We start from the raw sequence: 25260 nt of genomic DNA, 5'->3' as shown, positions 1-25260 counted from the left end.
CAGTGAACTGTGGGATCCACACTGACCCTGATGCTGCACCCTCAACACCAGATGTCAGGATAAAACCATCCCCAGCGTGGCCACGAACAGTCACGTGTGACTCACAAACGTGCAGTTCTCTCATGCAGCTCCCTCGGGGTGACGCTCGTCACAGAGCCAGCCCCAGGAGTCTCCAGTGTCCCTCTTCCATTTTAATGTCATCATTGGCCATACTAAGCAAAATACACATTTTTTTGTTAACAGGCATACCCTATGCTTTTAGGAAACAGTGATGACTTTCCCCAGACACTTCCTGCCTCACAGCTGAGACAGAACATTCTCTGTATCTGACTCCAGCAGCCACTGCAGGCCCCGGAGCTTGACCCCGCCATCCACGGGGCTCCGGTGCACTAAGGTTCTTAAACATTCATGTTTTAAAAGCCCTACTACCTGATGTCAAGGTGGCCTAAAGTGTAAAACATTGGACTTAGTTAGGCTTTTACAAACTGGGCAGACAAGATAATGTGGGTGGTCCTCCTGAAAGATCCAAGTAAGACACTTCTGGATGGAGCTCTGGCGTCCCCAGGAACTCACCCACCTGAATCAGGTCCCCTGTGTTGCTCTCACCCAGTTCCTGAGACAGAATCTGTCCATGCGCCCCAGGTCTGCAGTCGAGCTCTGAGGTACCTGACCCAGCATGGTGGCTCTTCTGCTCATGTGCACACATGTTCACCCCCCGGGGACAGAGGCAGGTCTGTCTGACTAGCCCTAGCGCCCACTGTCCCAGCTCAGCAACGGTCCCGCCGACCGCACTGCAGGCTTCCCAAGTGCCTTTGGGGATGGGCTGCACCCTTAGGGCCTTGTGTGGATCCAGGGAAGGCGGGGGTGGGCTGCCACCCTGAGAGCAGGTTGGTAAGAGGTGTGGACGCATGGAGTGTCAGAGCTGCTCTGGAACCTGCAGACCAGAGAAGGCTCAGTGCCCAACAGGAACCCAGTGGGGCATCCAGACAGAATGGAGTCGTTCCAATTGTACAGTGATGCTTCTTTTTCTTCCAGTGCCGTGTTCACCTGGACAAACTTGCTGGTGGTTGTGGTTGAGCTCGATGGGTCCGAGCAGGAAGCCCTGGACCTGGTCCCCCTGGTGACCAACGTGGTCCTGGAGGAGCACTACCTGGTGGTGGGGGTGGTGGTGGTGGTGGACATCGGCGTCATCCCCATCAACTCGCGGGGCGAGAAGCAGCGCATGCACCTGCGTGACGGCTTCCTGGCCGACCAGCTGGACCCCATCTACGTGGCCTACAACATGTAGATGCCACGTAGTATCCCTTCTACATGGCCTATAGCATGTAGACGCCCGGGGCCCCCATTTACGTGGCCTGCAGCATGTAGACGCCACATAGTGTCCCATCTACATGGCCTGCAACATGTAGATGCCCGGGGCCCCCATCTACGTGGCCTACAATGTGTAGACGCCCACGTAGGACGCCCGGGGCCCCTGTCTACGTGGCCTACAACGTGTAGACGCCACATAGTATTTCATCTACGTGGCCTACAACATGTAGACACCTGGGGCCCCCATCTACATGGCCTACAACATGTAGACACACACGTAGTGTCCTATCTACGTGGCCTACAACATGTACACGCCTGGGGCCTCCATTTACGTGGCCCACAGCATGTAGATGCCTGGGGCCCCCTGTTCAGTGTCGCAAGTGTGGGCACCAGGGCACCTTCCCCAGCAGAGCCTCACCATGTGGTGGGGAGACTTCCCATGCATCCTGGTCGCACAGGGATGAGACGTGAATGTGAAGTTTGCTCACGAGGACTTTGCGTTAACTGCCTTTAGTTTGTTGGAAAAGCCCATTTCAAGAACTTTCTTTTCTTTTTTTTTAATTATTGAATAATAAGTGCTTTCTTCGTAAATGTGGTATTTTGTTAAGCCAAAATAGCAATTAAAAAAAATATTCTGCCCTCCAGATGGGTTCTTTTAAACAATTCATGTAGTGTGACAAAGAATTGTTTTCTCTGTTTTAATGTGTCATGAAATCTTAATGCCATGGACCTGCTACTGATTTAAGCCATTGCTGGAGCCCATCCTTTTAGGACAGTGTGTCAAGGTACGAGAAAGCCTTCCAAATAGCACCTTCCAATTAGATTTTAGCCGCTTTCTTTGTCAGAAACATACTCAAGAAACAGACTGATGATCGGCCCTCCAAGTTATCATAGAATGAGAGGAAATTATAAATAAGGTGTATTTCGGCAATTACCTTGCAGATATCTTTGTACTAAACTAAAAAGATAAAATAAGTTAACTCCATATGTAATTATGTACAAAACGTTTAATTTATTTTGATCTCTTTAGAAGTATAACAGAGAAAACATTCAAGAATATTAAAGTCTTGTAATGTTTGCTAATATAAAAAGTGTTGTATTATCTTGCGTGGATAGCATCACAACAGATATATATATATATGAGATATAAGTTCACTAAGAACAAAGGGAATTTTAAAGTTTAAAACACAGAACCTGTCACTTGCATGGTGTCCCCTCCGCTGCACTGTAGATAGACTCTCGCCGTTGCTGGTGTGAGCAACCAGACGGCCTGCAGCCCAGAGCTTCTATTCTGGAGCCAGAGACCAGCTGTGGGGCCAGCGCCTCGGAGGTGGCGGACTGGAGCCGGGTGTGCACTTTCCCTCTGCCGCGGGGTCGTGACGGACTGTCGGTGCCGCGTGCCCACCGCAACGCGTGGCCCGGGGAGCAGCTGGCCCACTGCACGCGCTCCCTCGGCTACAAGAATTCATTGCACAGTGTTTTCATCATTTTGTTTGTCACCTTTTTTTGGTCCTTGGTATGAAAAGGAATGTTGTTCTGTGGTCATTGGCAGCGGGTTGCGCTGACTCCCTCAGCGGCTTTAAGGGAGGAGACTCACTAGGAGGTCATGCACGGAGCTGCCCCAGCTGTGCTGGCTGGAGTGGGAGGCCCCCAGCCCCGTCGTCGCTCCTGCTGCAAGGACATGCTTCTGATTTCCGTCTCTTGCTGCTGCTGCCGCCGCCTCATGCACCTTGAAATTTTGAAAGCCCCTCGCACACTCCTGGATTGAACCAGCTCATTGGCGTCCAGCCAAGAAGAGGTACCGGCTTCCGAGTGAGATCCCCTCCATGATTGCCCCAGTGTGCCCGGGGTTCCTGTGCGGGGTCTGCCTGGTTCAGAGTGTTGCTGGCGAGACTGAGACCCTCTCTGTGTGGTGGTCTCACCTGCCTTGCTCTGTGCACTGGCACTGAGCCCTTTGCCACAAGAGAATTTTGTTTGACTTCGGAGATCCAAGGCTAATTGCTGTTAGAATTTTAAGTGGCATTTTTTAAAAATTTGTCTGCATGTGGGGTTTCTTCCATCTCCACAGGTTATTTGATTTTTAAAATAATATTTTGATTTCATTGCTGTGTATGAGTATTTCTCCACACGCTTCAGATAAACATTCCCAGTCTTCTGCTTCCCAAGGGGGACCCCACCACATACAGAGAAGACACCTGCCCACCATGTGGAAGGGCCAGGGGGACCCCACCACACACACAGAAGAGAAATGCCCACTGTGTGGAAGTGTAGGGGGGACCCCACCACACGCAGAAGGTACACGCTCACCATGTGGAAGGGCTGGGGGGACCCTACCACACACACACAAGATACACGCCCACTGTGTAGAAGTGTAGGGGGGACCCCACCACACACCCACCGTGTGGAAGGGTAGGGGGGCCCCCAACACAGAAGATACACACCCACCATGTGGAAGGGCCAGGGGGAACCCCACCCCCACACACACACACACCCCATGTTGAAGGGTAGGGGGACCCAAACACAGAAGATACACTCCCACCATGTGGAAGGGTACGGGGGTGACCCCACCGCAGAGGACACATACACCCACAGTGTGGAAGGGTGGGGGGCCCACCACACACAGAGGACACACACCCGCCCTGTGGAAGGGCAGGAGGGGGCAGTTTTGGGTCAGACACTGATGAGGAAGCGGGACTTAGGCCCAGCGAGGGGGTGTGAGGTTGCTGGTGCCCTCGTGAGGCCTCGGTCCTGCTGCCTGTGCCAGCGGTGAGGGCCAAGGGCTCAGGGCTGGGATCCAGGTTCTGTTGTGCAAGAAAAAGGGAATGAGACTCTCAGTACCACCCACTTAGCAATAAAGGAGGATCGTTCTGTACTGTTAATGGAAACTGCTGGGACGAGTCGTTCATGAGAATATAGCCAGTGTTTGTCTCGTGACCTTGTGCTTTTGAAGTCAGACAAAACCGTGTGGTCAACTTGCACAAAGGAGGGTACACAGCGACCACCAAGACTCAGACCAACCAACAGGGCGGCTTCCTCATGGTGCTTGTTTGTTATATCTATCTAACCCTGCTTGACACTTTCCCCAAGGGAAATGGTCCCTTGATAGATGCTAGCAGCGTTGCTTCATAGTGTGGTGACTGGTTAGAGAGATTCATGTGCTCAGCCAATCACGGTTCCAAACAAAATTTTTATGTGCAAAGGACAGCAACCTTCTCGTATGTTAAACCACCAGTAAGCTTTGTACATCTGTGATAACGCCTGTTTTATATTCAAATGAACAAATAAAAGCTTTTATTTTTGTTGCTCTGAAAATAGCAGTTTCTTAATTGGTCCCCTGGAGAGCTGGGCCAGCTTCCATCCCAGGAAGGTAGTGACTCCTACCAGGAATGGATCCCACTCTGTTTACATAATTTGTTGCATTATTTATCAGTACAGATAATCATACTTTGAACAATGTTTAAATTTTGATGTGGGCATTTATTGCTAAAAAATTCCTATGGCAACAAATGTTTTGTGAAATGTTTTTTTTTTAATTCTTTTAAATATATCTAAATATATTTGTTCACATTTTCTCCAAGTGTACAGATTATTGGTAACCTTGAGGGACAAGGAGTGTGAGTCTGTGTGCACAAACTCTGCTGCTCCTTGGCCAGGACCGAGGTCTCGCTGACAATTCCAACCCAAATTATCTTTGTGTTTCTTTTGTCTTTGTCTCTTGGAAAGTGGTAGTGGGTTAACTGACTTCCAGCCTAATGGTTATGAAAGGATAAAATCACCAGGCTTCACTGAGTGCCTTTGTGTTAGAATTCCCCTGGAACCAGGACCATCTGTGCTAATTGGGGGTGTGGAAGTCAGTAGCTGGTGTAGACCACCTGTTTGGGTGACTGGGCGTTGCCAAGAGATCCGCCCGGAGTGGCCGTGCTTCAGGCAGCACGTGTGTTCCCACGTGTACATGTAGAGTTCCTTCTGCTGCCTTGTTCCACGCCCTCCAGCATTGTGCTGAGGCCAGGGGACACAGGCAGGAGTTTGGTTGGCAGATTGATCATAATTCTGGGTCTTACTGTCCTTGTTGACATCTTGGTGGCCTGAATCAGGTGGTCTGGCCACGCGGAGGGACTCGGTGTCACTGCTTCCGAGGAGAGAGGTTCCATTCCCTCCACACCAGGTCCTCTGTGACTCACTCACTCCTCCTGCTCAGCAGAGCCTGCCCGGTGCTGACCGCTGGGCCCGTCTCTGTCTTCCACCGTCCCTGGTGGCCGGTGTCTGGTCCCTGAGCAGCATCTTCCCGTCATGGCCACTCTGGCTCCCCTCCAGTGGGTCCTTCCACTTATCTCTGCTGTCTTCTCGATTTTAAGGTTAATCCGTGAACAAAGTATTGGCAGCACCAAGGTCAGTGTGAGATTTGGGTGGGCCTTGCTGCCTCAGGACAGCCCCAGTGTCAGCTCCTCAGGCTGGGATAGACCCTCCTCTCCCTTCCTGCCCCTCACCCCTCCACCCTGTATGTCGCTGTCACTCCCTGACTTCATTATTCATGGGGGGAAGAGTTGGGGACCCTCCCAGGGCTGGGGCAGGAGGCCAGCAGGTGGGCAGGCAGGGGTCCGGCTCTGAGCACAGTCAGCGGGAAAGCCTCTCCTCCAGCCCCTCACTTGGTGCCATGTGGGAGGGCGCAGGGCCCACCTGGGCTGTCGGGCTCTGCGGACAGGCTGACCTGCAGAAACACGAAGGTGCGGTGGAAATGGAAGTCAAGACGGTGGGCATGGGCTGAGCCTGGCCTCAGCTCCCCTGCCACTTTGTTTCCATGTTGGTGTGGACTCTGGGGGGACAGAGGCCAGTGTTCTCTACAGGTGCAACCCCCTCTTGCCCTAGGAGGCATTCAGGAGGTGCAGGGGAGCAGCCCTAGGGCCGAGGTCAGCAAGCTTGATGCCTCCCTTCTCTGCTGACCATCAGGAGGACAGGACAGCGTTGGGACCCACACTTTGGTGAAGCCTGGGTCAGAGCAGAGGTGAGGGTAACCCAGCCAGAGCCGTCCCTTCACAGCTTTCCCACAGATGCTTTCCAAGGGACTGGATGTACCCACACGTCCTGACGAGTCCCTGCACCGGAAGTGGAGGATGGCATTGTCCCCCTCCACCATCTTCCCCAGGAGAGGACAGAGACCACCTGTCCTGACTGCTGTCCAGGGGGCTTCCCCGCAGGTCAGGCGGCAGCAGAGGCATCTGAGGCCAAGAACCAGTGTGGATCCTTGAAGATGGATGCTCTGATTGTGAAGCTGCTCCAGCTCCAGAGGGCAGCACGGCGTGGAGGGCGGAGTCACCTGCACGTTGAGGGCATTGGCGTGTCACCAGCCCAAGTTTAGGGGTGCTTTGGGAACCACTGGTAGCTAGTGGGCACTACACCGATGGACGACGGCACGTTGAGTGTGTTGTGTCCCAGCCACGGTCCTGTGAGACTTCAACTAGGCCGCCGCCAGCCTGGAAGACAGGGTGACACGTGTGTCTGATGGGCCAGCCAGCTTCGGTCTGAACCCCTCTGTCCTGACGTAAGTGCAGCCCTCCGGTTGCTGGGCAAGGACCTGGCCCCACAGTACTTGACTTGTGACATGAGTACAGAAACACAGGCTTCAACCTTTCTCTCGTCATGAATACTATTCTGTGGATTCTTTTCAAGTGTAAATGTGATATTAGCTTCTGGTCCCTACATAGTAGCTGGATTTGGCCAGGTTTAGGATTGCAGTTTGCTGATTGCTGTTGTAAGACACACAAGTAGGGAGGCAAACTTTTGAGAATTAACTGCTGATTCTGGTTTTCCTTTCAAAAGCAATTAGTTTCTGAGTCTAATAGTTTGGGCTCTAAATGTTTTAGTTTCTGAGCTTCTGTCTCTCTCATTTTTTCAGTCAGTAAATATTTGAGCACCAACCACGGGTTTGTGCTGCGATGAAATGGCAGAGCAGTCCCCCTCCTTTTGAGTCCATGTCCACCAAGGACTGCAAGGCCTGAGCTGACTTCTGACTCCAACTCAGACACTTGATGGTCAGTCAGTCTTGGTTCTGCCAGGGCAGGAGGTCACATAAACTCTTCTGTCGCCATGAGGAAGGGCTGAGGCCAAACAGTCTCGTTTCCCTACACTCGCTGTTCCTCAGGTTTGACCTCTAACCAGACAAGCACCCAGCAGCTGCTACTTCTCATGACCGACTGGCTCCATCCAGGGCTGCACGGAGAAAGGGCTCTTGTTGCACAGAGTGAACTGTGGGGGCAGGATGACCTCTGGACAACTGCGTGCGTGCGGGCATGTGGGGCAGCTTCTGCTGATGCTCCACCCTTTGTGGAGTAGGAGCTGGGGTGTCTGATGTCCTGCACTGAACAACAGGGGAGTCCCCTAAATGTCAAGGTTCTTTTTGAACAGCCAAGTTCAGAATTTTCTTTTTCAGTGCCTGATTGATCATCTGTCAGCAGAGGTTCACACATTTGCTATTAGTTTCTAACTCATATGTTCAGGATATAAGGAGAAACACTTGAGAAGCTGTTTATAGAGACCCTACACCCTTTGTAATGCGAACAATTAAGCCCTCTATTTTGTCTGTTTAAGTTCAGTCAGTTCAGTTGCTCAGTCATGTCCGACTCTTTGAGACCCCATGGACTGAAGCATGCCAGACCTCCCTGTCCATCACCAACTCCTGGAGCTTACTCAGAGTCATGTCCATCAAGTTGTTGATGCTATCCAACCATCTTACCCTCTATCATCCCCTTCTCCTCCCGCCTTCAGTCTTTCCCAGCATCAGGGTCTTTTCCAGTGAGTCAGTTCTTCACATCAGGTGGCCAAAGTACTGGAGTTTGAGCTTCAGCATCAGTCCTTCCAATGAATATCCAGGACTGATTACCTTTAGGATTAACTGGTTAGATCTCCTTGAAGTCCAAGGGACTCTCAAGAGTCTTCTCCAACACCACAGTTCAAAAGCATCAATGCTTCAGTGCTCAGCTTTCTTTATAGTCCAACTCTCATATCCATATATGACTACTGGAAAAACCATAGCTTTGACTATACGGACCTTTGTCAGCAAAGTGATGTCTCTGCTTTTTAATATGCTGTCTAGGTTGGTCATAGCTTTTCTTCTAAGAAGCCAAGGGTCTTTTAATTTCGTGGCTGTCCACAGTGATTTTGGAGTCCAGGAAAATGAAATCTGTCGCTGTTTCCACTTTTTCCCCATCTGTTTGCCATGAAGTGATGGGACTGGATGCCATGATCTTAGTTTTCTGAATGTTGAGTTTTACACCAGCTTTTTCATTCTCTTTCACCCTCATTGAGGCTCTTTAGTTCCTCTTTGCTTTCTGCAGTTAAAGTGGTATGATCTGCATATCTGAGATTGTTGATATATCTACCAGCAATCTTGATTCCAGCCTGTGATTCATCCAGCTTGGCATTTCGCATGATATACTCTGCATATAAGTTAAATAAGCAGGGTGACAATATACAGCCATGTCTTATGCCTTTCCCAATGTTGAAACAGTCAGTTGTTCCATGTAAGTTTCTAACTGTTGCTTCTAGACCCACATACAGGTTTCTCAGGAGACAGGTAAGGTGGTCTGGTATTCCCATCTCTTTAAGAATTTTCCACAGTTTGTTGTGATCCATACAGTCAAAGGCTTTTGTGTAATCAGTGAAACAGAAATAGATGTTTTCTTAAAATTCCTTTGCCTTTTCTATGATCCAGTGGATGCTGGCAATTTATTCTCTGGTTCTTTTGCCTTTTCTAAATCCAGCTTGTACATCTGGAAGTTCTTAGTTCACATACTGCTAAAGTCTAGCTTGAAGGATTTTGAGCATGTGCATAACTAGCTTACTTTTTTAAAAATCTCTTTTATTGTACAGTCTCGAACAGAATTCTCTGGGGGGAGGTGGTGGGGAAGAGATGTATAATAAAGCATAGGTGCGTCAGGAGCTAGGACTCAGGGTCACTCATGCTTTCACCACCATGTGTTTCACAGCCCAAAGCCTTGGACTGTGGTTACTGATCAGAGGAACCTTTCCAGGAGACCAGGAAGTACCTACATGCATCAAGATAGCAACCATTGCTGCAGCTAGAGGAACTGGTCATAACTACTAATCAGACCAGAGGGAAAGGACTGATTTTCAAAGAAAAGTTCACTGTGGGACCTAAACTTGATGGTTAAAAGAGAAAGGAAAAAAAAAAAATAGGTGTGGACAGGTAGGGGCTTGGAGAACGCTGTCACTCCCAGAGCTGCAGGCAGGGTTTTAGAACAGAGGTAAATGATACATAGATGGACAGACTTGGAAAGGTAGCTTCCACACAGATAAGGAGCTGAAATGCTGGTTGCCCTGACAGCTGCCTCCCCAAGGGGACAGTCAGCGTAAGGACTGAGACATAATTTGTATGCGGAACCTTCTGCCAGGTGAACTTCCTCTTCCACCGGTCTATCCTTCCCTCATCCTTTCTTCTGAGCCCTTCTTAATTATGGATTTTCTCTGTTCAGACCCAAGCTCAGGGCAGCCAAGGATAAGGACCAGGAGCAGAGCAGAGGCAGCTCCTCGCCCACAGGCCAGATGAGGAGCCCCCCACCCAGTGTAGGGATGTTACAGCCACTCTTCAAGAAGGTGCTGGGGTCTGAGGGAGGGCTCTGTGGGATTCTTGGGCAGTGCTTAAGACTGTTTTCTGCTTCTGAACAACCTACCTCAAACTCCTGTAAAATCCAGAATAAAATGTTTGGAAGTGATTTATTTATAAGAAGAACTCCTACACTTTGCTCTAAAGATCTACAGCAGAATAAAGCTGAACATGGGTCACAAGATGTAAACGGGAGGCAGACAAATGGAGACAGTATGGTCCACAGCCACATCTTCAGCTCGGAGCAGAACTCAGCAGCTGTAATTATTAAAAGTTTACAGGAATTACAGTTTCATCATTCTTAGTTTTTATGATCCTCTTTAAAATGAATTAGAAAAGAGTGAGTTATCATTGTTTTTGTTTTTTTTTTTTCAACAAAGGATGTATAATAATTTGTTTTATTTAAACCAAACCTTGCCTACTGCTTGTGACCTTACTCACTGAACAAACCTAGGTCAGAGGAAAGCCTGGTCTAAAGCAAACACAGAATCACTTCTTCATCTGCCGTTCTGAGCCATCGCCCCTTGCCTTCTGCAGTCACTGTGCTGGTTTCCCTCTAGATGTTCAGTCGTGGCACCCCTCAGTCCTGCTTCCTCTCTGATGGCTTCCTTAACCATGTCAGATCTCTCTCATTGCTTGAAAAAAATTGTTCTCTTGCCAGACCTCTCTAGGCAAGAATTTTGTTTTTCTTCTGTAAGTTTTTTTTCTTCTGTAAGTTTTTTTTTCCTGGTCTTAAAAGTTACAGTTATAGTAAAAATATGAAGGAAAAAATGAATCATCCAAAATCATGTTTGATTCTTGAATGCCTTACTTCTCCAGCAACTCCTACTCACCTTTCATGTCTCAGCTTACAGACAGGTTTTTAAACCTCCCCTAATGGTTTCTATAGACAGGCGGGTCATGGTGGAGATATCTGACAGAATGTGGTCCACTGGAGAAGGGAATGGCAAACCACTTCAGTATTTTTGCCTGAAGAACCCCATGAACAGTATGAAAAGGCAAAATGATAGGATACTGAAAGAGGAACTCCCCAGGTCAATAGGTGCCCAATATGCTACTGTAGATCAGTGGAGAAATAACTCCAGAAAGAATGAAGGGATGGAGCCAAAGCAAAAACAATACCCAGCTGTGGATGGGACTGGTGATAGAAGCAAGGTCCGATGCTGTAAAGAGCAATATTGCATAGGAACCTGGAATGTCAGGTCCATGAATCAAGGCAAATTGGAAGTGGTCAAACAAGAGCTGGCAAGAGTGAATGTCGACATTCTAGGAATCAGCAAACTCAAATGGACTGGAATGGGTGAATTTAACTCAGATGACCATTATATCTACTACTGTGGGCAGGAATCCCTCAGAAGAAATGGAGTAGCCATCATGGTCAACAAGAGAGTCCGAAATGCAGTACTTGGATGCAATCTCAAAAACGACAGAATGGTATCTGTTTGTTTCCAAGGCAAACCATTCAGTATCACAGTAATCCAAGTCTATGCCCCAACCAGTAACACTGAAGAAGCTGAAGTTGAACGGTTCTATGAAGACCTACAAGACCTTTTAGAACTAACACCCAAAAAAGATGTCCTTTTCATTATAGGGCACTGGAATGAAAAGTAGGAAGTCAAGAAACACCTGGAGTAACAGGCAAATTTGGCTTTGGAATACGGAATGAAGCAGGGCAAAGACGAATAGAGTTTTGCCAAGAAAACGCACTGGTCATAGCAAACACCCTCTTCCAACAACACAAGAGAAGACTCTACACATGGACATCACCAGATGGTCAACACTGAAATCAGATTGATTATATTCTTTGCCGCCAAAGATGGAGAAGCTCTATACAGCCAACAAAAACAAGACCGGGAGCTAACTGTGGCTCAGACCATGAACTCCTTATTGCCAAATTCAGACTTAAATTGAAGAAAGTAGGGAAAACTGCTAGACCATTCAGGTATGAACTAAATCAAATCCCTTATGATTATACAGTGGAAGTAAGAAATAGATTTAAGGACCTAGATCTGATAGATAGAGTGCCTGATGAACTATGGATTGAGGTTCGTGACATTGTACAGGAAACAGGGATCAAGACCATCCCCATGGAAAAGAAATGTAAAAAAGCAAAATGGCTGTCTGGGGAGGCCTTACAAATAGCTGTGAAAAGAAGAGAAGGGAAAAGCAAAGGAGAAAAGGAAAGATATAAGCATCTGAATGCAGAGTTCCAAAGAATAGCAAGGAGAGATGAGAAAGCCTTCCTCAGTGATCAATGCAAAGCAATAGAGGAAAACAACAGAATGGGAAAGACTAGAGATCTCTTCAAGAAAATTAGAGATACCAAGGGAACATTTCATGCAAAGATGGGCTCGATAAAGGACAGAAATGGTATGGACCTAACAGAAGCAGAAGATATTAAGAAGAGGTGGCAAGAATACACAGAAGAACTGTACAAAAAAGATCTTCACGCCCCAGATAATCATGATGGTGTGATTACTCACCTAGAGCCAGACATCCTGGAATGTGAAGTCAAGTGGGCCTTAGAAAGCATCACTACGAACAAAGCTAGTGGAGCTGATGGAATTCCAGGGGAGCTATTTCAAATCCTGAAAGATGATGCTGTGGAAGTGCTGCACTCAATATACCAGCAAATTGGGAAAACTCAGCAGTGGCCACAGGACTGGAAAAGGTCAGTTTTCATTCCAATCCCAAAGAAAGGCAATGCCAAAGAATGCTCAAACTACCGCAAAATTGCACTCATCTCACACGCTAGTAAAGTAATGCTCAAAATTCTCCAAGCCAGGCTTCAGCAATACGTGAACCGTGAACTTCCTGATGTTCAAGCTGGTTTTAGAAAAGGCAGAGGAACCAGAGATCAAATTGCCAACTTCCCCTGGATCATGGAAAAAGCAAGAGAGTTCCAGAAAAACATCTATTTTTGCTTTATTGACTATACCAAAGCCTTTGACTGTGTGGATCACAATAAACTGGAAAATTCTGAAAGAGATGGGAATACCAGACCACCTGATCTGCCTCTTGAGAAATCTGTATGCAGGTCAGGAAGCAACAGTTAGAACTGGACATGGAACAACAGACTGGTTCCAAATAGGAAAAGGAGTACGTCAAGGCTGTATATTGTCACCCTGCTTATTTAACTTATATGCAGAGTACATCATGAGAAACACTGGACTGGAAGAAACACAAGCTTTAATCAAGATTGCCAGGAGACATATCAATAACCTCAGATATGCAGGTGATACCACCCTTATGGCAGAAAGTGAAGAGGAACTCAAAAGCCTCTTGGTGAAAGTGGAGAGTGAAAAAGTTGGCTTAAAGCTCAACATTCAGAAAACGAAGATCATGGCATCTGGTCCCATCACTTCATGGGAAATAGATGGGGAAACAGTGTCAGACTTTATTTTTGGGGGCGCTCCAAAATCACTGCAGATGGTGACTGCAGCCATGAAATTAAAAGACGCTTACTCCTTGGAAGGAAAGTTATGACCAACCTAGATAGCATATTCAAAAGCAGAGACATTACTTTGCCAACAAAGGTCCATCTAGTCAAGGCTATGGTTTTCCCTGTGGTCATGTATGGATATGAGAGCTGGACTGTAAAGAAGGCTGAGCACTGAAGAATTGATGCTTTTGATCCGTGGTGTTGGAGAAGACTCTTGAGAGTCCCTTGGACTGCAAGGAGATCCAACCAGTCCATTCTGAAGATCAGCCCTGGGATTTCTTTGGAGGGAATGATACTGAAGCTGAAACTCATGTACTTTGGCCACCTCATGCGAAGAGTTGACTCATTGGAAAAGACTCTGATGCTGGGAGGGGTTGGGGGCAGGAGGAAAAGGGGATGACAGAGGATGAGATGGCTGGATGGCATCACTGACTCGATGGACGTGAGTCTGAGTGAACTCCAGGAGTTGGTGATGGACAGGGAGGCCTGGCGTGCTGCGATTCATGGGGTCGCAAAGAGTCGGACACAACTGAGCGACTGAACTGAACTGAACTGAATGGTTTCCCCTCTTGTCATAGCTTTCTCGGTATCCTGTAGCCCTGTATTTTTTCTTCATTGCACCCAACTCTGGATTATAATTAAAGCTGCACTTACTTGGACGATGCCCTCGCTAGAGTATAAGCTACATAGAGACTGGAAACATGCTGTTTATCGTGCATTTGGCATCCAACACAAGTGCTGAATGAATGTCAGCACTGTGTCTGCCTGGAAGCTGCTTTAGCGATCTGTACCTTCACTTACACTGTTTCCTGTTCCTGGAGGGCAGGGGTTATTTCTTATCATTGCAGGATTTATTAGGCCACAGACCATCTTCATGGGGCTGTGGAAGAGCAGGTGTGATACCACGAACCTGGTTCCTGAATTGAAGCAGCCCTGGGTCTCGACTTTCTGTCCAGTGTGAGCTTGAGGAGTTAGATAAAGGTTTTCCAACTGCCCTATAGAGCCAAAGGCATCCTTAGGACACCTTTGCTGGGCCGTCTAATTGAAATGTCAGTTTAGAGGTTTGCTGACTTGAAGATTTCTAAGCTTTCAAAATTCAGACTGAAAAACTAAGAGCCTACCATTAAAAGAGGTCGAGTTCTGGTGAAAACTGATGAATTCTCATCAACACCTAAGTATCAAGCAGGCCCTCTAATACACATTTGCTCAATGAATACCAACACCTGGTCAGGTGCTGATGGGAGCACTTAACTTGGTGACACAAAGCTCTTGTTTTTAGCTTGCTCTGTCCAGCGTGGGTAGTCATCAGCCACAGGAGAATGACACATGGCTGGTCCAAATGGAGATCTGCTGAAAGCATGAAACACATGCTGCATTTTGAAGACTTGGCGTAAACAAGAATGTAAAATATCTCACTGTTATAGAAGTCAAATTTTGAAGTATTTTGGACATACTAGGTTTCTTGTTGTTTAGTCACTAAGTCATGTCCAACTCTTTGCAACCCCGTGGACTGTATATAGCACTCCAGGCTCCTTTTTCTTCCACTATTTTCTAGAGGTTAGAATTAATTTAACCTGTCCCTTTTATATGGTTTAATATTTAATGTTACTGGATACTATTTAATGGTTTAATATTTGGCAGTAATATCTAATAATAGTTATTTCAGTCGCTCAGTTACATCCGACTCTTTGCGACCCCATGGACTGCAGCACGCCAGACCTCCGGCTATCACCAACTCCTGGAGTTTACTCAAACTCATGTCCGTTGAGTCCAATGATGCCATGCAACCATCTTATCCTCTGTCATCCCCTTCTCCTGCCTTCAGTCTTTCCCAGCATCAGAGTCTTTTCCAATGAGTCAGGTGGCCAAAGTATTGGAGCTTCAGCTTCAACATCAGTCCTTTCAATGAATATCCAGGACTGATTTGATTTAGGATTGATTGGTTTGATCTCATTGCAGTCCAAGGGACTTTCAAGAGTCTTCTGCAACACCACAGTTCAAAAGCATCAATTTTTCAGTGCTCAGCTTTCTTTATAGTCCAACTCTCACAACCATACATGACTGCTGGAAAAACCATAGCTTTGACCAGATGGCCCTTTGTTGGCAAAGTAATGTCTCTGCTTTTTAATATGCTGTCTAGGTTGGTCATAGCTTTACTTCCAAGGAGCAAACATCTTTTAGTTTCATAGTTACAGTCACCATTTGCAGTGACTCTGGAGCCCAAGAAAATAAAGTCTGTCACTGTTTCCATTTTTTCCCCACCTATTTGCCATGAAGTGATAGGACTGGATGGCATGATCTTAGTTTTTACAATGTTGAGTTTTAAGCCAGTTTTTGTACTCTCCCCTTTCACTGTCATCAAGAGGCTCTTTAGTTTTTCTTCTTTCTGCCATAAGAATGGTGTCATCTGCATATCTGAGGTTATTGATATTTCTTCCGGCAGTCTTCGTTCCAGCTGTGCTTCATCCAGCCCAGCATTTTGCATGATGTACTCTGCATATAAGTTAAATAAACAGAGTGACAGTATACAGCCTCGATGTACTCTTTTCCAATTTGGAACCAGTCTGTTGTTTGATGTCCGGTTCTAACTGTTGCTTCTTAATCTGCATACAGATTTCTCAGGAGGCACGCAAGGTGGTCTGGAATTCCCATCTCTTGAAGAATTTCCCATTGTTTGTTGTGATCCACACAGTCAAAGGCTTTGATGTAGTCAGTAAAGCAGAAGTAGATGTTTGTCTGGAAGTGGTGCTTTTTCTGTGATCCAGTGGATGTTGGCAGTATGATCTCTGGTTCCTCTGCCTTTTCTAAATACAGCTTGAACATCTGGAAGTTCACAGTTCATGTACTGTTGAAGCCTATCTTAGAGAATTTTGAGCATAACTTTGTTAGTGTGTGAGATGAGTGCGATTGTGTGGTAGTTTTAGCATTCTTTGGCATTGCTTTTCTTTGGGATTGGAATGAAAACTGATCTTTTTCAGTCCTGTGGTCACTGCTGAGTTTCCCAAATTAGCTAACATATTGAGTGCAGCACTTTCACAGCATTATCTTTTAGGATTTGAAATAGCTCAGCTGGAATTCCATCACCTCCACTTGACTTTGTATTCCAGGATGTCTGGTTCTGGGTGATAATCACACCATCAAGGTTATCTGGGTCATTAAGGTCTTTTTAATATAGTTCCTCTGTGTATTCTTCGCACTTCTTGTTACGATCTTCTGTTTTTGTTAGGTCCATACCATTTCAGTCCTTTATTGAGCCCATCTTTGCATGAAATGTTCACTTGATATCTCTAATTTTCTTGAAGAGATCTCTAGTCTTTCTCAGTCTTTTGATTTCCTTTATTTCTTTGCATTGATCACTGAGGAAGGCTTTCTTCTCTCTCCTTGCTATTCTTTGGAATTCTGCATTCAGATGGGTATATCTTTCCTTTTCTCCTTTGTCTTTAGTTTCTCTTTTCTCTCAGCTATTTGTAAGGCCTCCTCAGACAACCATTTTGCCTTTTTACATTTCTTTTTCTTGGGGATGGTCACCACCTCCTGTACAGTGTCTCAAAGCTGTCTCCGTAGTTCTTCACTCTGTCAGATCTAATCCCTTGAATCTATTTGTCACTTCCACTGTGTAATTGTATGGGATTTGATTTAGGTCATACCCGAATGGTCTAGTGGTTTTCCCTACTTTCTTCAGTTTAAGTCTGAATTTGGCAATAAGGAGCTCATGATCTGTGCCACAGTCAGCTCCCAGTCTTGTTTTTGCTGACTTTCTAGAGCTTCTCCATCTTCAGCTTCTGAGAATATAATCAATCTGATTTTGGTATTGACCATGTGGTGATGTCCATGTGTAGAGTCTTCTCTTGTGTTGTTGGAAGAGGGTGTTTGCTATGACTGGTGCGTTCTCTTGGCAAAACACTGTTAGCCTTTGCCCTGCTTCATTTTGTACTTCAAGGCCCAACTTGCCTGTTATCCCAGGTATCTCTTAACTTCCAACTTTTGCATTCCAGTCCCCTATGATGAAAATTAGGTCTAGAAGGTCTTGTAGGTCTTCATAGAACTGATCAGCTTCTTCAGCATTATTGGTTGGGGCATAGACTTGAATTACTGTGATATGGAATGGTTTGCCTTGGAAACGAACAGAGATCATTCTGTCATTTTTGAGATTGCATCCAAGTACTGCATTTTGGACTCTAAAATTGACTATGAGAGCTACTCCATTTCTTCTAAAGGAATTCGTGCCCATGGTAGTAGATATAATGGTCATCTGAGTTAAATTCACCCATTCCAGTCCATTTGAGTTCACTGATTCCTAAAATGTCGATATTCACTCTTGCTAGTTCCTATTTGACCTCTTCCAATCTACCTTGATTCATGGACCTAACATTCCAGGTTCCTATGCAGCATTGTTCTTTACAGCATTGGACTTTACTTCCATCACCAGTCACATCCACAACTAGGTGCTGTTTTTGCTTTAGTTCCGTATCTTCATTCTTTCTGGAGTTATTTCTCCATTGATCTCCAGTAGCATATTGGGCACCTACCGACCTGGGGAGTTTCATCTTTCACTGTCCTATCTTTTTGCCTTTTCATACTACTCATGGGGTTCTTAAGGCAAGAATACTGAAGTGGTTTGCCATTGCCTTCTCCCGTGGACCACGTTTTGTCAGAACTCTCCTTCATGACCCGTCTTGGGTGGCCCTACATGGCATGGCTCATAGTTTCATTGAGTTAGACAAGGCTGTGGTCCATGTGATCAGTTTGATTAGTTTTCTGTGATGGTGGTTTTCATTTCTGTCTGCCCTCTGATGGATAAGGATAAAAGCTTATAGAAGCGTCCTGATGGGAGAGACTGAGTGTGGGGTAAACTGGGCCTTGTTCTGATGGGTGGGGCCATGCTTAATAACTTCAATCCAATTTTCTGTTGATAATCTATGGTAGTTTTCTGTTGCCAAACTATGGTAGTGATAATGAAGGTAATGGTGACCTCCTTCAAAAGGTCTTGTGCAGGCACTGTTGTATTCAGTGCCCCTGACCCCACAGCAGGCCACCTCTGACCCGTATCTCCACTGGAGACTCCTGGACACTCATGGGCAAGTCTGGGTCAGTCTCTTGTGGGGTCACTGCTCCTTTCTCCTGGGTCCTGGTGCGCACAAGGTTTTGCTTGTGCCCTCCAAGAGTCTGTTCCCCCAGTCCTGTGGAAGTTCTGTAATCAAATCCCACTGGCCTCCATAGTCAGATTCCCTGGGGGTTCTCAGTCCCTTTGTCAGATCCCCAAGTTGCAAAATCTGTTGTGTGTCCTAGAACTTTTAACAGTGCAAAAACTTCTTTGGTATAACTTTTATGCAGTTTCTGAGTCATCTGCTCAGCTTATAGTGAGGCTAATGTCAGCCTCCTCCAAGAGGGCTTGTGTATGCTCCATGACCCTGGTCTGCTGCAGCCAGAGCCCCTATCCCCAGGGCAGGCCATTGCTGACCCATGCCTCTGCAGGAGACACTCAAACACTCAGGCAGGTCTGGCTCCGTCTGTGGGGTCTTGGGTCCTGGTGCCCATAAGGTTTTGTTTGAGCCCTCCGAGCGTCTCTGGTGGGTATCGGTTTGAATCTGAATGCAGTTTCACCCCTCCTGCTGTCTTGTTGGGGCTTCTTTGTCCTTGCTGTGGGGTATCTTTTTTTGGTGGGATCCAACATTGTCCTGTAGATGGTTATTCAGCAGCGAGTTGCAGTTTTGGAGTTAAGAACTTGCCTCTCGGGTGTCATCCGTGGCCAGAATGGCAGAATGCCCAGCTCCACCCACCCCAGGTGGTCTAAGTTGGACTCTGCACTTTAGACCCCCAGGTTTTCTGTGTGCACTTGGACGTTTGAGAGTCTCTGATCTAAATGAGTGACAGGACTCTTGCTACCAATTCTATTCTTGGCTTGCCTAATCCTGCTGGATCCAGGATTGTTAACTTGAGGGACCTGGATCCTTCTGGGGGTGGAAGTCTAAGGATGGGCCCTAGGACTCTGTAAGATACTGGGGCCTTCTGCGTATCTGTTTATTTCCATCAGTAAAGCAGTGCCTTTGAAAGGATGGCCTCGTCAGCAACACCTGGGAGCTTGTTAGCAATGAAAGTGGGGGTGGGGAGAGAACAAGCCCTCTTGTGATCCTGAAGTCAGAAATTTGAGAACCACTGAATTAGAGGGGGAGGCAAAGAGAGGGTCGGGCCACTTCTACATCATGGTTTGGCAGGAGGGTGATGCTGGCTTGAACTGAGATCACCATCATGGGAACTGGTTGAAGGAGTGAAGTGAGAACAAGATGATGGATTTGAGTCTGGATACATTGAAATTGATGTTATTGACTAATTTCAAATGTTTATTGACTAATTTCAAATGTTTATTGAACAATTTTCTATCTGTATGTTCAGCCTAGTCTAAAGGTCAAGAAAAAGGGCTTTGTAGTCAAACTTGAATTTTTTGAGAACTGGTAAAAGTAAATCCAACTTTACATGTAGTGTTTAAAAGAACTGTTTTTAACAAACTGATTTTTACAAAGTTAAATAGTCACCAGTGGATAGCCAACAGTATATGATTACTATGTGATATACTTGTGTTTGTTTTGGTCTAGGAGAATGGACTAAATCAACAATTTATTAAAGGCAGTTTTTTTAAATACATTTATTAACCAATGTTAACACATTAAATGAGTCTATATATTGCTAGTCAGAGCAGCTTACAAAATGCCAGAATGCATCGAAGAACTGGACAGCCACAATGAGTAATTACAATGTGCATAGTGGCTAAGCTCAACACCTTGATATAGCTTTATGATTTGCAGAAAATTTTTAATAATGATTCCTAAACAATCAATTGTAATTTTACCTAAAACTTTTACAAAACCAGGCCACAATCTCTTTTTTTTTTAATTTTGTTTTTTTTTTTTTTTTAAACACACAGTTTTCACGCTGTAGTAACTTGGAAATGTGCAACCGTGTCAACGGAGACAAAAAAGCCAAAGTAACACGAGTCTTACTTTCATGCAGCTATCGGTAAATAGTACACACTCTGGAATGATTTCACACCAAAAATAGTTCCACAATAACTTGCTCTCATAGGGGTGGATCGAAGTTTTAAAACTTGGAAAACAATCAGAGAAGGTAAGTGTTCTCAGTTACGTCGTCTGGACCAGACCACGGCACTATGGCGACGCTGACCAATCACACAGCAATGAGGAGGGACCGAGAATGCCACGTGCCTGCGAAGTTCAGGGATGGTGTTGACGTGTGGCTACCAGACAGGTCCTCCGAGCCACTGGGCACCACTGGGCAGTAGCTTGTCGGTTAACTTGTGTCACCACCATCTGCAACAGCATCAGGACTGGGTGGGGGATTATTTCACAGAAGACTTGGGTACATTTTTGTCTTTAGAGTGACCCTGACAAACCTGGAGAAAACTTTTTGAAAGGTCTTTTCTCCTGATTCTCTCACTTACATTGTGTGTAATTGCTTTAATAAATATCGAAGGTGTAAATAAATATTTACAAATTATTTCTCTAACCTTAAAAATAACTAAATGATAAATGGGAATTTGACTTGGTCTAAGATCAGTCTTTGAAAAAACATAAATTGTGAGGGTTTGTTTTTTTTTTTTTAAAATTAAGGTTTCCTGGCTGTATTTTATATATCTATGTATAAAAAAAATTAACTATCGATCCATTCCTATTGGTAATGCTTCTTAATCCAGACATTCCGCAAAATACAGACTTTTTACAAATCACGGCATCTTTAATACAAGAAAATTAACATGCATTATTCTTCATTCTGTGTACAGTGATGGAGTTCATTAGTAGGTAATGATCCATTACTACAAACATAACGGCTTCTGTGAAACTTAAGTGCTTTCTTTCCTTTCAGTATTAACTTATGCTAGAAGAGGTGACACCAGATAGTAGGCAATCAGATGACACTTGGGGAGGGAAGGGAAGCAGTAAAGAAATCTGTATGCCTCATCTATAATTTCTTGTATGGATAAAGGTAGTTTTTGGCTTTTTATTTTTGTTATTTTGTTACAAGCACTCATGTTAGGACAAAGATGAAATGTGCAAACTTTAAAATTTAAATATTCATTTTCTCTAAGATCCAGCTCAGTAAAAGATTACCCCAGTTCCCTGCAATTTTAAACTACAAGATCAAAGCTAATAATTTGTTATAAAAGTTATATATTGAAAAGAAATAATGAAAAACACAATTGGGAAACATTTAAGAAAAAATATGCAGGACTAGCACCTGCTGTGTCAACCCTGTTCCCTAAATTCAATCATATACCCACTGGCATAACCAATAGATAATGCCTTTAAACAGTAAAGTAAGCTGAACAAAACCAGCTCAACAAGGTTAAGAAATAAATTTCACATCAAGGTAGTATGTTTTATTTCTGAAACAGTTCTGTAGTTCTTACATTCAGATCTATTTTAAATGTTTCTTTGTTAAACTCACTTGTAATTCACCTGTTTTTTAAAGATCTGTTGTTTAAAGGTTAAAATCTCTGTAAAACCTAAAAATGTTTTAAAATTTGCTGAAAATGCAACAAACTCTCAATTAAAATTTATTTAAAATAATACCCTCCACTGATGTTACTTTTACCCCCTGAAAAACTCCAGAGGAGTGTTAACAAAAGATTTAAACTACTGTGCAAAATTTCTTCACGAAAAGTGTTTAAAGGCTGGTGCAAAATGGGAAGCAAATTCTAAACAATTTTGGCTTCTTGGAAACAAAAACCGCTGTGTCTGAGAGGAATAGTCGTCAGTGATTCTCCAGGAAGAGCCAGCCTTCATCTTTTCCGGCGACAGGTGCGCTTGTGCTCCGCGTGCCAGTGCTCCTGCTGACACTTGATGGAGCAGTACGATGTGTTCCAGCAGCAGTGGTACATGGCCTCCTCCTCACAGTTGTAGCACTGCAGCAAGAAACCGTGACCAGCAGGTAAACGAAACTGGGTACAACTACAGACTTTAAAACTGTGCTTTCAAAGATCTTTCTGACTCAAGTGTAAACTAGGATCACCAAGAACATCAACACGGTTTCTGTCCTGAGCAGGACAGTAGGGAAACAATGGGATGACTGAGGCTCAGCACGAAGTCATTATCAGCAAACTCAAAGCTTACTCGGCACATCAACTTCTTCCATCTGTACTAGGTCATTAACAGCAGCAGCACACAAGCATAATTTCTCTTTTCCTAAAAAGGTCCAAAGGTTCTGAAACGATGACGGAGCGGCAGCACAAGGACCCCCCCCACACACACAGCAGCTCTGCTGCACAATCTGAAGGGACTGTTCTGGAACCCTGAGGTCTGGGGAAGGGTGGAACAGTAAGTTATGGTCAATCTGGTTATTTTGGCTCTTAGCACTGAAACAGCTACCTCTTGCCCACCGGCAGCCCCAGATGGCTGTGCATGGAGCCCCCTGGCAGGTGTCCTGCAGACTGCTGCTTCTGGTCACAGATGGGCGGCCACTGTATTAACAGTTGCACCCCTCCCCAACCAAAAACAAGTCCTCCCTCTGAAGTGACTTCCCTTTTGCAAGCCACTCAAAATCAATTGCACATATGGGGGAATTAGGAAGTCAATGTGCAAACCCAAGGAGAGGCTTAGAAAAGACCTAAGAAGACATTTAATTTACACCTAAGTCTGATCCTAGGAATAGACAGCCATAACAATCAAAGAAACAGCAACAGCAAACTATGATAAAGGGGAGAAAATGAGTTCCAGTTACCATGTTATTAGACTCAAATGTTTAGTGTTCAACAACAAAAAACATCACAAGGCATACAAAGAAGCAGGAAGTATGACCATTCAAAGGAAAAAGAATCAATCAAACGGTCCATGTAAAAAACCTACTGGCAGATATACTAGATAAAGACTTTAAAACACCTATTAAAGAAGTGCAAAGAACTAAAGGAAGACATGGAGAAAGTCAAGAAAATGATGTATGAGCAAACTGAAAACATCAATAAAAAGATACTGATGGAAACCAAAAAGCAGACTTGTGGCTGAGAAGTCCATTAACTGAAGTGAAAAATGACTGGAGGGATTCAAAGGCAGATGTGAGCTGAAGACGACAGGTCAGTGGAAATTAGCAAAACAGGGGAGAAGACTGGAGAGCAGACAGCCTCAGACGACCCTCAGGGCACCGTCCTTGGTGAACTGTCAGTTCTTACGTTAGAGACCAGTGAGATGTTACTTTTATAAAGCAATCAATTTCTTTACTAGAAGCTAATGTATGTTAAGTGCAGTAAAATCTGAAAATCCTTAGTTTGCTATTATGATACTTACATCTACAATTTTATAAGTTAATATCACCTATCAGGGCCAGCCCACTTATCAAAATAAAATACCTGCATAGATGGAAAACTTGTATAAATTATCTATGTCCCAAAGTATCATAATCTCAATGTAACAAAATAATTTTGAGCAAATACTGAGAAATGTGGGATCTGGAGTTAAAATACAGTTTAAGTTAATTAAAGTTGACAGTTTCACATTAAGACTATATTTCAGGATTTTTACATATGCCATATAGATCTTTCTGAATTAATTTTCATCATACCTATGGTATTTTTCTTTCATAAATCAGATTCTAAGAAAATAGTGGTATTTACCCACTGCTTCTTCTTGGTCTGAGAAATTAGTTGTTTGTGCTGTGTTGCTAGCTTCTTGATTTCCTCTACAAATTCTTCTTTACACTTTTCCTTTACTTGCTTACATTTTCTGTCCATCTCACCCTGCATATTGGCTACAGCTTTATTTACAGCTTGTCTTTTTTCTTCTTCCATTTCAGAACGCAGCTGAGATGAAAAAAAAGTTAACCCAGAGTATGTCAGCTCATAATTTACACAAACCATTAAGCAAAACCTTAATACATAGTTTCTACTTAAGTGATGTACCTGTTCCCTTTATTTCATTAAGGGCCATAAAATATTTAGGTGAGAAAGTACCTGTTATTTAATGTATTATAAAAAGATGTTTTATTCCTTGTTTTAAAGAGCTGCTACCTGGTTGATGCCTAAGCGACGTAAAGCCACAAGAGGAAGACTAGTCACCTAACCCGCCCGTGTGTCTGAGGCAGCGCTGGCACTGAGGGCTATGTTACCTTTTCTAGAGCTTCTCGAACAACTCTTTCAGTTTCTCGCTTGTGATCAGACTTCATTCGGTCTTTAAAGTCATTGAAAATTTTGGTGTACTTGTCATGGCACATGCTTTGACACACTCCATCACTGGTGGTCTGGGTGCTTCGATGCAGCATTCTTGGGGAAGAGGCACTTAACTTCTTGGTCTGAGTTGACACAGAAACTTTTTCGATTGGCTGAGGCATCGTGGGGATTTCCTGGCTGGAACTTACAGCTTCCGTTTCAGGCTCTGGTTCCTAAAGGATAAGGAAAGTGCCACAGGATTTACTAGTTCAAGAGCAAGCTCTATCTGAAAAAAAAACAGAGTGATACAAACAGCCATACAACTGCTGTTCAAACAATCATGTAAGAAAATGGAAAATTCTTTTGTGTATTTGACCACAATTCAAAATAAAAAAAAATTAAAACATATGCCATTTATAGGTACAATCATTCTACAGGAACTTCATTTACAATTCCATTAATACTAATATTATGGTGTTTCCTTTCAAAGAAGGAAACTAAACAAAAAGTTTACTGTGTAAGATCGTTAGAATTTATCGTTACTTCTTTGGATGAGATTCAGAAACAAATACCCTAGACCACCCCTCACTGAGTATGTGGTGGTACTGTGCCCTGGTTTTAAAATGTACCTGGATTACAGAATTGTAAAAGCCTGAACTTAGCCACAGTTTCTTTCAGTTTTCAAATGCTGGTCTCATTGATCTGCTGGATAAACACTAAAAACTGTTTTTTATTAGT

General features: G+C 44.7%; 2 protein-coding genes across 24 annotated transcripts in view; one reads left to right on the top strand and one right to left on the bottom strand.

Annotated features, from left to right (window-relative positions):
* DIP2C (disco interacting protein 2 homolog C) overlaps nucleotides 1-24394 on the top strand; it is a 310254-nt gene extending 285860 nt beyond the window's left edge. For 6 of the 7 annotated variants that reach the window (XM_025264059.2, XM_025264062.2, XM_044927924.1 and 3 more), the window contains one exon: nucleotides 1036-4883. In XM_025264059.2, the coding sequence (XP_025119844.1) occupies nucleotides 1036-1288 (253 nt within the window). In that variant the 3' untranslated portion in view covers nucleotides 1289-4883. Of the gene's footprint in view, nucleotides 1-1035; nucleotides 4884-24375 lie in introns of those variants that run through there. The other variant, XM_044927925.1, reaches the window with a different exon arrangement.
* ZMYND11 (zinc finger MYND-type containing 11) overlaps nucleotides 21102-25260 on the bottom strand; it is a 75231-nt gene continuing 71072 nt past the window's right edge. For 16 of the 17 annotated variants that reach the window (XM_006041438.3, XM_044927931.1, XM_044927930.1 and 13 more), the window contains 3 exons: nucleotides 24483-24755; nucleotides 23992-24177; nucleotides 21102-22290 (listed from right to left, as the gene is read on the bottom strand). In XM_006041438.3, the coding sequence (XP_006041500.1) occupies nucleotides 22168-22290; nucleotides 23992-24177; nucleotides 24483-24755 (582 nt within the window). In that variant the 3' untranslated portion in view covers nucleotides 21102-22167. The remainder of the gene's footprint in view (nucleotides 22291-23991; nucleotides 24178-24482; nucleotides 24756-25260) is intronic. The other variant, XM_044927933.1, reaches the window with a different exon arrangement.

The sequence above is a fragment of the Bubalus bubalis genome, chromosome 14 (genome assembly GCF_019923935.1).
Source record: "Bubalus bubalis isolate 160015118507 breed Murrah chromosome 14, NDDB_SH_1, whole genome shotgun sequence".
Classification (NCBI taxonomy): domain Eukaryota; kingdom Metazoa; phylum Chordata; class Mammalia; order Artiodactyla; family Bovidae; genus Bubalus; species Bubalus bubalis.
This window is presented reverse-complemented; position numbering and strand designations above follow the sequence as displayed.